At 41.0% G+C, this 15,571-nt stretch overlaps 1 protein-coding gene across 1 annotated transcript; it reads right to left on the reverse strand.

Annotated features, from left to right (window-relative positions):
- Nucleotides 1-1,514: 1,514 nt before the first annotated feature.
- Nucleotides 1,515-11,361, reverse strand: SELENBP1 (selenium binding protein 1). Its single transcript, XM_009695228.1, has 11 exons — nucleotides 11,314-11,361; nucleotides 10,132-10,244; nucleotides 8,809-8,994; nucleotides 7,131-7,251; nucleotides 5,883-6,065; nucleotides 5,609-5,787; nucleotides 4,503-4,581; nucleotides 3,879-4,000; nucleotides 3,616-3,708; nucleotides 2,505-2,623; nucleotides 1,515-1,850 (listed from the first exon to the last, which is right to left on the reverse strand). Exons 1-11 carry the CDS (start codon nucleotides 11,318-11,320, stop codon nucleotides 1,688-1,690), a joined length of 1,365 nt encoding a protein of 454 aa, XP_009693530.1. The 5' UTR covers nucleotides 11,321-11,361; the 3' UTR covers nucleotides 1,515-1,687.
- Between the last annotated feature and the right edge of the window lie 4,210 nt (nucleotides 11,362-15,571).

Consider the following 15,571-nt stretch of genomic DNA (forward strand, 5'->3'; position numbering starts at 1 on the left):
GAAATAGGTCCGAAAAAAACAGGGGCTCCAGTAGTATTGGCTGGTAGTAAATGGTTTCCTAACAAATCAATGACTTCCCTGGACAACATGAGATTGTTTAGGCACCGAGTACTCACTGTACCCACTCAGCGTGGACTATTAGTAGCATTTACGTGGGTTAGCAGTGTACACTCCATTCTTGAAACTGGTCCCTTCGCAAGGAAAACAACGGGTCCTTGCAGCAAGATGGTTTAAATATCACCCGTTTCTAACAAGAAGCTGCTGAAAATGGTCTTTTACATCAGAGACAGGTGGCTAAAACACCATGTGAGTCCGAAAGCTTTCTGGCTTCACAAGGTCCTAACAGAACTGCTTGTCACAGGTCTCAAAGAGACCAAGTGGCAGCACTCCAGCTGCCCTACGTTAAAAGCACAAAATTGAACTCTCAAAGCCTGGTTCCAAGTATGTTAGGCAAGGCAGTAAGCAGCTACATACAGAATGAAGTCTTGATTATAAAGTAATATCTGTCAGCTAGATGAGGATTTTGCTGTAGAAGCACAGTAAAAGCCGGAAAAAACCCCAGCCAAAGGTTCCAGTGGGAAGTCCCATTAATATGCCGCTCCTCCGACATTGCTGATGTGATTCCAGCGTTATAACGGGAATGGTAAAGCTCAGCAGAAAAAGGCAGAGGCTGGCAATGGACACAGATGGGAAAGCAACAAGCCTAGAGAGGCAGAAAAGAGAATCGGACCCAAGAAGCAGCTTAGGGATGATGCATCAGGAGCTGGCAACAGAAGAAAGAGTGGCCTTGTGAGTGCTGGTCTGTTCAAGAAGTTGCAAGACACCTGAAAAACACCTGCAGCTAGCATCACTTGGCTTTGGCAAAGGGTGCAGAAAAGTTTGTTTCAGTCTTCTCCAGTCTTAGAAAATGGAAAAGAATCCTTGCTTGCAATAATGGGAACAAAGGTGGCTTCAGCAAAAAGAAATTCCTCACCAAAGAATTTTTAGACAAATGACATCATTACTTTCTGAAATGACCTTACATTTATGTTCTTTGAAACAGAAAATGCTGAAATGCTAAAAAGAAAAAAAAAAGTGCCGCTCCACCTGACGTGAAGAACAATTTTATTGTTGATTTTTTATAACATCAGTGCACAAATGTTAAAATATAACCCAGCTCCGGAAACATGTGGCTTCAGATTAGATATGTATGATTTTTATGCTGTGTCTGCTGTAAAGCACCAATTACGAGTAAATTAAGCTTTGCAGGGACAGGACAATCTTGTTCTGGGGCACACATGGAATGTGTCCTTCTTATGGAGTTATTTAGGAACAGCTTCTCCACCAACAAACAGTGGCAAGGCAAAGTAGCATCAAACAAGGCAAACAGTCCTTAAAAGACGTGACCTCGGCCTTGAAACCGACAGTCACCAGTGATTACATAGGACCTTATGAAAGGGGAAGGCGTAGAGAAAATTAGATGTATATCATGTTTCAGAGGGATTCACTTGGCTGCCTCAGAATGAGAAGAAAGTGGAGCTTCTGTGGCTCACCCTAATGGAAGTCTAAATTTAGGTAGCGGACAAAGTTCCAGCTGACCCTACTCACCTATATAAAAAGGAAGCAGAGGTTAGAGAGAAGAGAGAGGGAGAAAGAGAAAAAATGAAACAGGAAAAAAAAACAACCCCAAAACAGCTCCAGACAACAATTACATCCAGATATCAGAGGTACTGTCTCCACCAGGGTAACGAATCTCATGAGCTAGGACAGGCCCATCAGGTTCCTTCCCAAAATCCACTAGGAAGTTTTTATTCACTTTCAATCCACCTCTTTCAGTATCCACATCAATCTGCAGCATAACAGAGCCTTCCCTGAAAAAGGGACAAGAAAATAGATATTGCGAAAAAGATTCATATTTGTTACCCTTCTCTTCCGTATTTGGGCAGGATTTGTCTTCGTTTAATACAAAATGGAAAGAATCCCAGATTCAAAATGGGCCTTAGCAGGTCTCAAAAGCGAGTTACACTGCCTCAGTGAAACCTGCAACCTCAAATTAGCAACGAACGAGTGAAAATTAACAGCTGTTGTTGCTTATAGAGGAATAGGCAAGCTGCACTATACCCTCCTGTGGCCATCTGGAAGATCATCTTCTCCTTTCTTTAATTCCAAAAAATAGACAGTCATGCTGATACACTCAAAGGCAGTTTCGAAGTACTACGGATTCCAGGAGGCCAGGTCATATTCACTGGTTTCTTCCCACTCTCATCTACTCCCAAAATAGATCATGATTTCAGCAAATAGTGTGTGCAGACCCCAACTTCTGTGTGTCTGTTGAGCAGGGAGGGATTCTGGCTAGTGGGTAAAACATCTAGGTTGGTAGACTGTGCATAAAAATCTGCTGGATTCAGTCTCCCTACGTGGGAACTTTGCTCTATATACCAGCTGGTCTATGCACATCACTATTTAAGAAAGAAATCTTGAACATGGGCTTGTGCGGTCATCCTTGTTTACCAAAGCTTTCTTACTTGACAAGATCTGGGTAGAACTGCTTGTCCCATCCACTGTAGAGAGAGCTGCTGACATATAATCTCTTCCCGTCCAAACTAAGCTGAATCATCTGAGGTCCACCCGGCACCTTCTTCCCCTAAAATGATAACAGAGAACAAGGTGCTCAAGACAAGTTGCCACAGAGGCTGGACAAAAGAAATGCAACGGCAAGGAGAAACAAAACAGCATGGCAGTTCTGCTACTCGGAGGACCATCTGGCGCTCTGAAAGCCTTGACACAGGAGCACCAAATCCCCTACTTTGGAGACAGAACAGTTTTCATTGGGAGTCTTATTCCTTACTAACAGGGAGCCCTCAAAGCCATTTCAGATGAGTTCCACTTAACTCAGAGAACTAGTAATGTAAGAAAGTAAGGGCTGAAGGGCTGCTGTACTTGGATGGAAGCATCAAAAGTCAAGCAAGGGGTGGGTGGCATAACACAGTTGCAAATAAGAACATGTCCATACTGCAGCTAGGTCACAATCTGCACTATGAAGAAAAGGAGTAGGTGGAACTTCCTGAAACTGCCTTCGGTGGCCAACAGATCTTAGTCATGGTCATATTCAGTTCTTGCACATCTTGAGACTTCCTACAGGTAGCTGCCTTGATGGTAATAATATTAATGCACATTGATAATGACCAGAGACAATTAATGCTCTTTCATTCTTCTATCACGATTCCAGGTGCCATTGAACTCTTTACACACATACACACCCCACTGCAGAATGAGCTGGTTTAGTGCTTCAACCATTGGTTGTTGAAAGGTTATCAGAAGCAATGATGGCAGTGTGATGAATGCACACTGCATTAGCTTTAAATTAGCTAGCTAACAACAGCAGGGAAGATGTAATTACACAGGCTTCAGTATAGTTGAACAGCTTGTCCAATTCCACCAGGGACCCAGAACACTTACCAGGATTTACCAGCTCTAGTCCACGCCAAAACGTGATGCCTGCCCCAGCTGCACACCAAGATACGACCTAGCTCAGGTACAGCTTTATCCGTTGTACATTTGACTGACGCGTAGGGATATTTTAAAATGGATTACTATTAGCAGAGCACTGACAAGGTGCATGTTAGGAAAACTTACTTTGATCACCAATGGCTCTGGCTGACATTGCAATTCCTTGTCTTCCACTACAGTTACAGGCCCACCGTTGGTGATGCTGCCTCCCAGAAACACCTGTAACCCAGGGAATGTGTGAGAATAGACATTGGCTATCAAAGGAACATGAAAGCAACATAGTGACAATGCTCAAGCAAAAGTAAATTGTCATATTCTGCTTTTAAAAAAGAAGGAAATAAGCAGACTGTACTACCCTCGTACACACAGCTTTTCTGATGCTGGCTTACCTGTCCCACCAGCTTGGGCTTGCGGGTGTTGGAGATATCGTACTGGCGGATGTCTCCGTGCAGCCAGTTGCTGAAGTACAGGAACCTGTCGTCCAGCGAGATGAGGATGTCAGTAATAAGACCTTCAAGAAAATATTCAGTAGCAAAGTCAGGAAATGGACAGGACCAGCAACAAACAAGACCACAAGGCTACCACCTTTCAAAATTCTAGTCATAGTAGCCTCAGAAAAATATGTTAAGATATGGGTTGAACAAACAGAAGCATCCTCGGAAACCCAGTGCCTACCCAAAGGAGGTTTGGGCTGTACCAGCATTCCCAGGAATATTCCTGAATACTGTGAGCTCACACTGAAAGACCCAAACTCCAAGTATTTTTCTGAAGAAGCTAACCCCAAGCATTGAACAGTGTGGAAGCAGAGGTCTGACAATCTCCTACTTGCTGGCTCATAAGCAAGGCTAATTTGGTTACATTAGAAGTGTTACACAAAGAACCCAAATGGAAGTTTAGTATTTTACAAGGGAATTGTTTGCCATTTAGGGATAAGATTTTGCAAAAAGCTACACTGTACCAGGGAACCGAAGAGGACAACACCCCGTTTCTTTTCCAAACGTGCTCACACTAACCAGGCATGTCAGGGAGAAGCCATCCTTGCACCTTCTTGCTAGGTACTTCAATCACCTTCTCTGCTGCCCAGTCTCCCTTCTGCAGAAGGCACAGGTGAGAGCATAGCATTATTATTGCCTTGGTGTTAGCCAAGAGAGCTCAGCTATGCATGACAGAGGGAGGAGAAGCAAACAGCTATTTATTTAACAGGTCCTGTACAGAGGTGATACGCACATTGCAAATAAGTGTTACCAAGGGGTAAGGATGGTAACTATACTGCCAGTGCGAATGTTAATGATTATACTAGGCAACAACATCTCAGATTGCTGTAACAGTAGCAGAACTAAAGACTGCTAATCTCCTACAGCTTCGTGTCTTATCTGTCTCCATCTCGCCCTCTAAAATGGCAATAGCTCTACTCCCCGGTCCATGACCCCATCACTTGCCCTCCTTCCTCTACCTTCAGGTCTCCCCTACTGAGCAGCAGGCAGCACACACTGACACTGGTGACAAGTTTCACATATTCTGATCAGCTCTTCAGTTGAGATATGTTTGTTGACCAGCTTGCAGGCCAGAAAGCAAGCCGTTGAGCTAATGCTACAGCCCTTTCCTCAGTGCCAGTGTTCGTTAGATTGTCTCATGTTCAAGTGATCACTAATGTTCCTATCATTGGCAAGACCTTCCCCTCTCTGAGACTTTCAGAACTCATTAACTGTGATTAAATTGATCAACAAGTTATTGTGAAGGGCAGGAGTGCTGGAAGTGGGGCTGACAGACCAGCACCGTGACCTCTTAAGCTTTGCTTCCTTTCAGGATCAGGCTGCTGAAGATTCGCATGCTGGACATCAGCAATACAGCTGCAGAGATACTCAAAATGCCGACCAACTGCTGTTGCTCAAAGATGATGGACTATGCGGTAGCTTCAGAAAGCCACAGCATTGGCTTGTATGCGTGCTATCATTAGAGGGTTTGCTCTCTGACACAATGTTATAGCTTGACTAGAATTATACCGGAATTAGGAGACATTTTTTTTTAAATCCGAATTCTACTGTTTCCTAAGTGACTGGCGGATTTCTGAAACAACTAGGTTTGAGCTTCTGTGTTTGCCACAGCTTTCATTACTTACCTCCGTCTTGTAGAACCGATGCACTGCACTACTCAGAGCACATCCAACAAACCCTTCTGCAGCATCTGGATTGTGGAGGAATCGAACTTCCAAAGGTATGGAGCCCTTCCCTAAGTCAATTGCCTGAATGTAGGTGTGAGTGCTCCAGTCCCACACGTTAATGCAGCGGCCATAATGCCCTAATGGATCAGGTCAGACAAAAATAAGCACAGAAGATATTATTTTAACAAAGAATCACTTTTACTTTTGAGACCTTAAACAAATGCTCCCTCACCTCTCTCTATATCAGCTGGGTTAAACCCATTTGCCAAGGCTTTTGGGGCTCCCCATTCAGTGCTTATCAGGACATTGTGTCGTGGCTGATACCAGAAGTCATAACCTAGAGGAGGTACCTTTTCCCCATTCTCCCAGTTTCCCTTCACTTCAAAGGTCTCTCCATCCAGCAAAATAAAGCCACCTGATAGAAAAAATGAAGAAAATTGTTTGAAGACATTCACACAGATTCACAGTTTTAAATAAGATTAATAATATATTAACATTTAAATGTCTATTTTCTAAACACGCTGTAAAATGCAACCCTGTGCTCAAGGAAAATCTTGTGAGTCTGTTGATTTTGCTTTTGTGGACTAAAGCAAATGAAAGCTGGATTTTTAAAGAACTTTATCACATTGTAATGAATTTTTTAAGCTTCAGTTTGCTCTATTTCTACTCAAGTCATTCCAATAAATTCATTAGCCCTCCTAGAGTACATTTCAACTAACGGATATCTTAGAGAAGACCCTGGAGGAGTCACCTCTGTTTTTCTTTGCTTGCCACCAGTACCCTTGAATCACGTACATAATATGCATCTATTCAAGGACGTGTTTGCCCACAATCCAGAAGAGAAAAACCCTGTGAAAAGCAGCAGGGTTCACCACTTATCATCTGAAGTATATTTCTTCTAACAGCTAGTATTTCTCTCAGATGTCATGTGGTTTACATCTGAATAGGTAACAAAATTTATATGCAAGAATCCTTCAAAAGTTTTAAATAGGAAATGCACTCTAGAATAGCCTGAAAGGTTTACTTTTCATTAGACAATGAGACAAAGAAGATTTAGGTTGGCAACAGCATCTTTCATGCCCAAGTCACAAATACTGAGCTGATACAGATTATGTTCAAAAGCGATTCTTCCCTGCTCTATGCTGAAGGGACCCAAGTGAAATGTTAATGGGTTTCTTGCTCATGTTATAACCACTAGAGTTGGTCCTCTCTAGTAATATATGTGAACAACTGAGGCATGGAAGCTGAACTCCTCAACAGTCCCAGAGATGCTCCTCCACATCAGGTCTGAATTGCCACGTCAGAGCAATGACCATGCAGCTTACCTGGTAACTGAAGTATTTGTTCTAGAGTTAAATAAACAACTGCTGGAATGGTTATGTGCACAAAAGAACTGTAAGCTCTTAAAAACTCTTCTCTTTGGGAGCATGATACTTCTGCACCACGAATACTTTTCTAGAGTAATGAAGGGGATTGATACCTTTTCCATTGCCAGAAGGGTCTCCCAAACAGCTGATTAAGATGTCACCACTGCCCAGACAGTGAGAGGTGTGAGGATTAGCCACGTTACCCTTCCAGAATAACTCCACTGGCTCAACAATCTAAAATGAGTATACACAGTCATAGTCACCTTCACTGAGATCACTACAGAACACCAGATCCACTCCTAAGAGTTCAAGTTTCAAAGAGTGAGGAAGGAGTGGGAAAGGTGTATGTGTGAGGGGGATTGTTTCTTTTGCTATTTTGTTTTTTGAGTCCCTGCCACCTCCTGCCTTCTACTCTGCCCAGTAATACAGTACCACCCGTGACATTTATCTGTTCTTCTCAAAAATACAAACAGCAAGAGCTGAATGGTTAGAATCAGTCTAAACCATGCATCAGTGAGACACTGTTTTAATTAGTATCAGCTGCAGAAACACCACTTGTGTAATATTCAGACATCAGATCTCACTGGAGTACTAGCAGTTCAGAGGGGAAAAAAAATCTTTGAGGCTTCCCAGAGACTTGGTTTGAAACCAAATTCACTGTACAAGAAGAGACCTTTGGGAGTTTCATTCCACTGCATTAATAGTTAACGGCTGGCAAGGTTCTACAGAACTCAAAACTGAAAGACTACGAATGAGAGGATTTGCAGGCAGGTGGGATGGAACAAAAGACCACTTTAAAGTTTTCTAACATTCCACATTATGACCTGTCTTCAAAATGTGTTTTTGATAACTAAATTTGTCTCTGCCAAACCTGGAACTTTGTGCTGAAGCTTCACACATTGCTGTAGGATTCATCTGACCAAGTATCGACACTGACAGTGTATGTATTTACATTTAAGCTACTCCTCTATGCTTTCTTCATAGTCAGTGAAAAGAAACAAACACTCTTAAGACACAATTCTTTTACCCTAAAACAGTTTTCTAAACTAGGTTAGACAAATCTGACTCCAGTAATGCCTTTTTTTTTTTTTGACTGACTGCAAAGAGAATCTAAACAGTTAGACATGGAAAAGTGCAAGTCTATATCCGAACCTGTATCTGTGCCAATATCTGTATCTCTATCAAATGAATTCTATTGCAGTGGAAGTTTTATTTTGGGAAAATTTCAATTGTTTCCGTGAACAAGAGATTTAAAAGAATGTTCATTTCCCCATATCAAAATATTTTCTTAATTTTTTCTTTTAAACATGTTTAGGAACCAAGGATTACAAATCAAGGATGAGGTGTCCTTTATGGAAGAGATCTGGTTTTGCTCAGTGAGAATCCAATCAAATTTGAACTCATCTCTGAAAAACATACAATCTACATATGCTCAGCTGAATGTGTCACGTAGGAGTTTTCCTCATGATCTTGTAGTCAAAAACAATAACACAGTGTGCAACTGCTTCGACTGAGATTCATATTGCAGAGGCAGGTTGAATTCTGGAACTTCCTAATTTTTCAGCGTTTGACACCACATTTACTTGTATTTCTTCGGTGCAAGTTTTTTATGTGTAGTTTATGAATAAATTGTAGGAATTTCAAAACTCCCACAAGTTCCTAATGTTTGACAAAAGTTTCCATAACTGTTCTGGCTCTCTTATTCTAATTTGAAGTCGGAATCCTTAAAATCACTGTCTCTTGGTCAAAATATAAGCAATAAAACCCCAGCTTAAAGTCATCTAAATATACCTTATGGATTCTAGGAGCTCGCAAGTCTGTTCCCACATCCACCACATAGATGCGAGAAGAGATCAGACTTGGTAGAATCAGACGATTTCTTCTCTTTGTGGCATCCCCAAAGCAGCTGCTACAGGCATTCCACCCTGAATGATGGAGCTCATCCTTAAGATTCGGCACGGGCAGGCGATGGATCACCTACAAAGTCAGAGACTGACTTAAGATTCAGCCTGGTGTAGTTTTTCCCCTAGGCAAAGAAATGGGTCTTTATGTCAAAGCATAAATTAATAAAGAGCAGAAGGAAACTGCTATTTGTTATTCAGGAAGCAGATTCAGCCTGAGATATGCAGAGCTGAAGCTGTAAATGGGAGAAGAAAGTTGGACATTGTGATTGCACAGCATTTGTTAAATGTTGTATGCTATTACATTAATCCAAATCTTTAAAAGACTCTATATAATTAAGGAGATGTGCAATAATGATATGGAAAAAAACAACTGAAAAAAACATCACTTGTCCATTGTGCTGCAAGTCTCTGACTTTATAACATTTCCCTGACTACAACTGAGGCTGACTGTTGCAAACTGACATGTTAATTTGCACTCTTGCTTCTGATTTTTACTTTTCCACTATAACTAAGAAAAGTTGAAAGATTACAGCTAAGTTTTGACAAAGTTTTAGGAATTTGTTTCCTCCACTCCTCTGCAATCAAACCCTAAGCAGTAGCTATAAAAAAAAAGAACAAATTATGATAATCTTTGTTGCCAAACCAGATCCACTGCTTCTTAAACATGTGGAGATCAGAGTCCAAAGTACTTCCAGTAATCTGAGTCATACAAGCACTGCATGTTGAAATGCAGTTTAGTGTACACCATTTGCAGTAACAAACTGAGCAGCTTAAGGACAGCCTTCCCAATATTTTGGATCTGATATATAGGCAGCTACCTACCCACAGCTTTCCATTTATAAAGTAAATGGATTAGATTTATAACGCCTAATGTGTAGAATTTCCCAGGGTATCAGACATCCTACATTATAAACTCTCTCTGTATTACTGATACACCCCAAGGAAATATCACCTTCTAGTGCTTAATACTCATGCTCAGTATAAATCAGTAAGAGTGTTACAAAAAGAACTGTTAAAATACTAAGCACCAAAATGCTCTGAAGGTGTCTTGGGACTAATAAGATAAATGTTAGCTGAGTAACCTAGTAAGAAAAACAGCAGAGGATTTGATTGGTTCTCAACACAAATATCTCCTTGAAAATGATTATGTGAACCCATATATTCACCACCCTAGAAAATGGAGCACCGCAGCCATTCTACACACAGGTACCTGACAATAGTGTGGTGATTCGGGGTTAACATCCACAGTGGCCAGGTAGTCAGGTTTCTCTATCCCAGTGTTTCTGTAGATACAAGGCACGTACACAATCTCCTCCCGGGGACCTTTCAAGGCAGAAGTCTTGTTTAATGCGTCAAAAGAAACCATTTTTATAAAAAACTGTTGCTAACTTTAAGAGAATCTTCTCTGGATTTAATCTCTCCGCCTGTAAACTGTGATTCTTCCTAGGAAGCTGAACGTCACTATGTCCATTTTATGGAGAAACACTAGCAGTATATAGTTTGAGCAGCCAAGAGAAAGTGCTTATTCAGCTGTGGGACCTTTCCACTCCCTTGCCCTCTGGCTCTGGGATTCAATTATTTTCCTGAAAAAGGACAGTGCTGGAGACCACCTTCCCACCTGCAAGGCCATGTCAAGCCTCTCTTTTCCCCAGTTACACAAGCAATGACTCCCTGCTGCCAGGGCCCACATTTCAGGTTACCTATGCCAAAAGCCTACTTATTACAATCTATAAAATTGTGGTTTTTAAAATATATCGAAGGACTCAAGGTGACGTTCTGACACTATTAAAATATACAGCAAAGTGCCTCAAGGGCTTTAGTGAGGTTCAGGATTTAGCCAGACACTGCTGGGCAGAACAGAACATAACTTTTGTACAGCTACAAGTGGATGAGAAGCTTGCCATCAAACCACGTCACACAGAACACCCTACAGTCCTTTCTCCTATTTTCCCCTTCTTCTGTCTTAGAAAGTCACTTGTTTTTATGAGAGAGTCTGAGGGCAGTCTATAAAGGTTTCCACCCAAAAACACCAACAAAACTATTTTTTTAGGTTAAATGCTTGCTCCCAATATTCTTAAAGCAAAGCTCTATTTTGCAGCATAGAAAAACAGAGGAGTTTGTTGAGTGTTAGCATCCTATAGCCATGCATACATCTAAACCCAGACCCACTTTGTTTTAGCACTATAATTTAGTGAACTTATGGCAACAGAGCTTGCATACTTTGCCTAGACTCGGCTGCAAAATGAAATTAAAATCTCTTCTGATATTTAAAGTCTCCTTGGCCTTGCTAATTAACGAGCCACTCTGGAAAGCATCTACCTAGTGTTCACCTAATTTGAAAACAATTCCTTTACGGATGGCCTGGAATTAGAAAAGATGTTGCAGTACTTGCCTTTCATGGCATCCAGAGGAGTTGCATATCCTGGACCACATGCTCCGCATTTTGCTGATTAGAGGAAAAAAAAAAAAAAAGAAGTTTTTTTAATCTCCAAATTATTTTAAAGCAGATCTCTAAGAGGACATTGGCTTTCCATTCAGAGACTGACAGATCTTAGATCCAATTTCTACATTGCCAAATACCCCTAAGTCTCGCTGACTCCAGTCAGTGCTGAGGTTACTTGAGCTTCTGAATATATACACAATATAACACTCCATGCTCAAAAATGATGGGAAATTTGGGCCTTCATTTCAAGGAGTTCAGCCTCACAATTTTAAAGCACATTCATATATGAGAAGGGTCTGGGATTTAAGAAAATTGTGTTAAATGTTTTACAGAGAGCTGCTGAATCACTGCCAGATGAGTAAGTAGACAGATTGCCCCATTTGAACAATCCATTTTATTATTACTGGAAAGCCTCCAGTCTTTCTCTGCATATAAATGCTGAAGAAGTGGTTATTTTTAAGGATTTACAGCCTGGGTAAGAGGTGATACTGCAGGTGACCAGAAAGGACAAGAGGAAGGGGAATTACGAACCTTTCCACCCTCTCTCTATTAAACACTCAGCTCCCTGCCTCTGCTCTCATGCCACTGTTATGGCTGCCAGAAATCCTCCTTGCACTGGCATTCCTCATTCACCACTTCCAGCACAGCAACTGAGTGGGGAAACTGTAGTTTTAGGAAGCTAGAAAGGGAATCTAAATGTCCTCTGGAGAAAAGAACCCCACAAAAGCAGAAAGACCATGTCTGGTTCAAGGCTGGGCTCTGGGTTAGGAGGAACGCATCATTTTATAGAGGCAGAAGACTGAGAAGCAATGCTCTTCTGCACCAAGAGTCAAAACCAACCGATGGATCTGGGCGTCTCTATGCACAAACCCTCAAAATTTCAATGGGGATGGCAACCGCAGCAGTTGTTACCTACAGCTTCTCTATCTGGAAAGTGATGTGTTCACTTCCAAAAAGATAGGACTCCTATATTAGGATCTTACAGAATTTTTAAGAGCTTGATCCTCAGCAAGCATAAAGCACTGCTCACTACTAACATGTAACACTTATAACCGTTTCAGCTTACTTCTAGAAAGTGTCTTAGCCCCCTGTGTACCAGTTTGGATCCTAATCGACACCTAAGTAAAAATTATATTACAACAGCCACGTACACAGCAATTTCTACTCTAACACAGCCAACAGTACATATATGCTTAGGGCTGCATCAATACATCCTTTGCTAGAATTAAGAAAATATTACCCCTGAAATATTGCAGTTACAACGCGTTGTAAGTTTGCAGGCTTAACTGAGGCACATAAATCTCTACTTTTCTAGAGTCACAGAGCTGCAGGGCTGCTGAACACAATGCAGGAAGCTTCTGCTCCATTCCTAAATGGATCTAGTATATAATCAGCTGTTTAAAACACAAAAATATGGAAGTGCTGTGAAGCAGGATGCCAACATATTTTTTCAATATGACATGAAGTGAAATACATGTTGACAGAAGCAAAACCATAGTATAGTTGCCTCCCTCCACATCTCGAGTGTCTGTAATAAAAATAAGCAAACTAGCTAATTATTTGCCATTCTTTGATATTTAAAAAAAGACATTTATAGCAATAGTTTATTTCAGAATGCCACAGATCTAAGATTTCAAATCCAGAGGCAGACAGAGCTCCAGTGCCCACTTAGTTACGGAGCCTTTCTCTGAAGGCAAAATGCCTCAGGCAATCCACTCACTGCATGTGGACACTCATAACTTCACAAACAGGATCTTCTCAAAAAGAGTAATTTAGTACTTTAGGTTTAATTTCACATTCTTTGTGAAATATTTTTATCTGGAAACACAAAATATAAAGTTTGCTTTGTTCCATTTATGTCTAAGCCATAATTTAAACTTTATTCCAATTTTCTCAATCACCTAAATTAGCAGGAACTCAGTATGCATTAGACCACAGCTTAATTAGCATTGCAAATGCAGTTTTCTGCAGATTACTTTGAGAAAAAGATTATTTGTGCCAAATTGTTTTCCAGAGAAAACATACAGCACGATGATGAACGTTTTATCTTCCTTCTTCTCATACACAGTTTTTTTCTCCTTTTCCTCTGATCTTGTTCAAACACTCTTTTATTCTGAACCATTGTATCTAACTGCCTGAAGATATCTGCGGATGATGCAAGCCTTTCCATGTTATACGATGCCAAGCTCATTTGTGAGTACAAAATAAGCTTTTTGTCATGAAACTGTGATTTGTACCATCTTGCAGCAACACGTTAACAGTAATATTTACATTGCTATGTTAATAAACCATGGTTAAACGTGTGAATATTACTTGTTACGTTCCAGATCCCCCCTTAATCTGGCAGCTGAGCAAGGATTTTGAATACCAAGAAGTGGGACAGCATATCACATACATGTGGTTTGCAAACTCTGGCGAGGACAAACACATTGAGATTTTTTTTCTGCACTGTATGTTACACCTTTACAGCCATGCTCTCTTATGGGTAGCTTCCCATCCACAAAGTCCACCTTCCCTGTCTTTCTAAATCAAAGAACATTTCTCTACTGCCAATGGCTCACATGTGAATATAACAGGAAGAACATATACATTTAGCTTTAACTGCTTCATCGTGCAATTTTCCTTTTTTTCACAAATGAAGTTACAATAAGCCCGATGCCTCCTTGCTCCTATGCAGTTACTTGTATACATACACCAAGAACTGATAAAAGTATCACTGTTCCTTTTGTTACCGTTGTCTACAGCAATTCTCTCTTGTGGAGAGCAAAGGGAATTGAGGAATCCAGTCTAGTTTCCTTTTGCTCTGTATTTTTTCACGTCTTTCCATCTGTTCTGTTCCTCTTTTTGGAGAACAGGAGGGACAGTAAACCAAGGGCAAGTGTCCAGTCCCTCGTGAGCCACCAACAACGATCCACAGGCCACTCTGGAAAACTCCATGCAAATCAACAACAAGGTCTGGGGATATGTTGCTACGCTTACAACAGCTGAAAATACCTAAGCTGTCATTTCCCACATAAACCATAATGAGGGACTCCCTGCAGCTTTCCATCCACTCAGTAAGTTTTAGACAAAAAGGAGGCAGTTCCCAATGTCACAAATGTTAAAAGAGCTTCTCTGATGGTGGCAAAGACACCACACTTTCAGGTGGCAGTGAAGAATAAAATGTTTAATTTCCCTCATTTTGGGGGGCACCAAGTTGTACCACAGTGCCAAGTAAAATTGCACACTGTGCAAGGGCAACGAATGACAACTGGATCTGGCAGTCTGGCAGTCACAGCACAGAAGAGCAGTGCAGACACCTCTGGGTTCATTTGTCCTGTTACTGGGTGAGCCCTCACTGTGTTGCTCTGCATCCCTGAATATAAGCGCTTCCTCTGTCAGGCAGGGGGTGAAGACGCCTCTCCGCCTTTTTAAGGGCTGTAAAGTCTTCAGAAGTGCCAACCTCCTCAGGGCAAGGAAATATTGGGAAATAGAGATCATCCCAAAGGACAACAAATACCACAAAACATTATGAAAGCAAGATTTAGGAGATTGCTTTATGAAAAACTTCTGAAAGTAGCTTTTTTTAAAAAAAAAAATAAAAGTCCAATCCATTTATACTTGCCTAATCAGTGTGTTAAAAGTTTTGAAGTGATATGGAAAGCCGCTGAGGAAGCTGCAGCACGAGCAAACCATACTCAGATTACCTGCAGTCACTAGTAGTCTGGATAATGAGGCTTCTAGATTTACAGCAACAGGTAATGGCACTGTAAAACAATATCCCACCTGATAAAGTGCAGTTTCATAGTAAAGTCAGTAAGTATTAACACAAAGAGGTATTCTTTGGTAGTTTGGGTTTAAGTGCGTGAAATAAAGGAAAGGAGCAGGAAAGACTTTGTCTTTTTATTTGCACTATTTTATGACAGCAGAGCTCTTCAGCCCACTTAAGACAAACTGTGAAGGTGCCTAAGCCTCTGTACTCTGTAGAGGGAGTTTAGGAGAAATGCAGCAATAAATTAGCCACCTCTATCGAGAACTTAAAGTTAGGTGGAATAAATCTGGGCCAAACTGGGCTTTTTGCAAAGCCTGAATAAAAAGAAAATCCTCAGAAGTTAAGGTGTATGCATGGGTTAAACACTGACATATTAAAAAATGAAGGTAGACAAATCTGGTTTATGGTGTGATTGTGCTAAACTGCTGAAATAAACACACAAATGGGGAAAAAAAA

This window comes from Cariama cristata, unplaced genomic scaffold (genome assembly GCF_000690535.1).
Source record: "Cariama cristata isolate BGI_N322 unplaced genomic scaffold, ASM69053v1 Scaffold20962, whole genome shotgun sequence".
In the NCBI taxonomy this organism is placed as follows: Eukaryota; Metazoa; Chordata; class Aves; order Cariamiformes; family Cariamidae; genus Cariama; species Cariama cristata.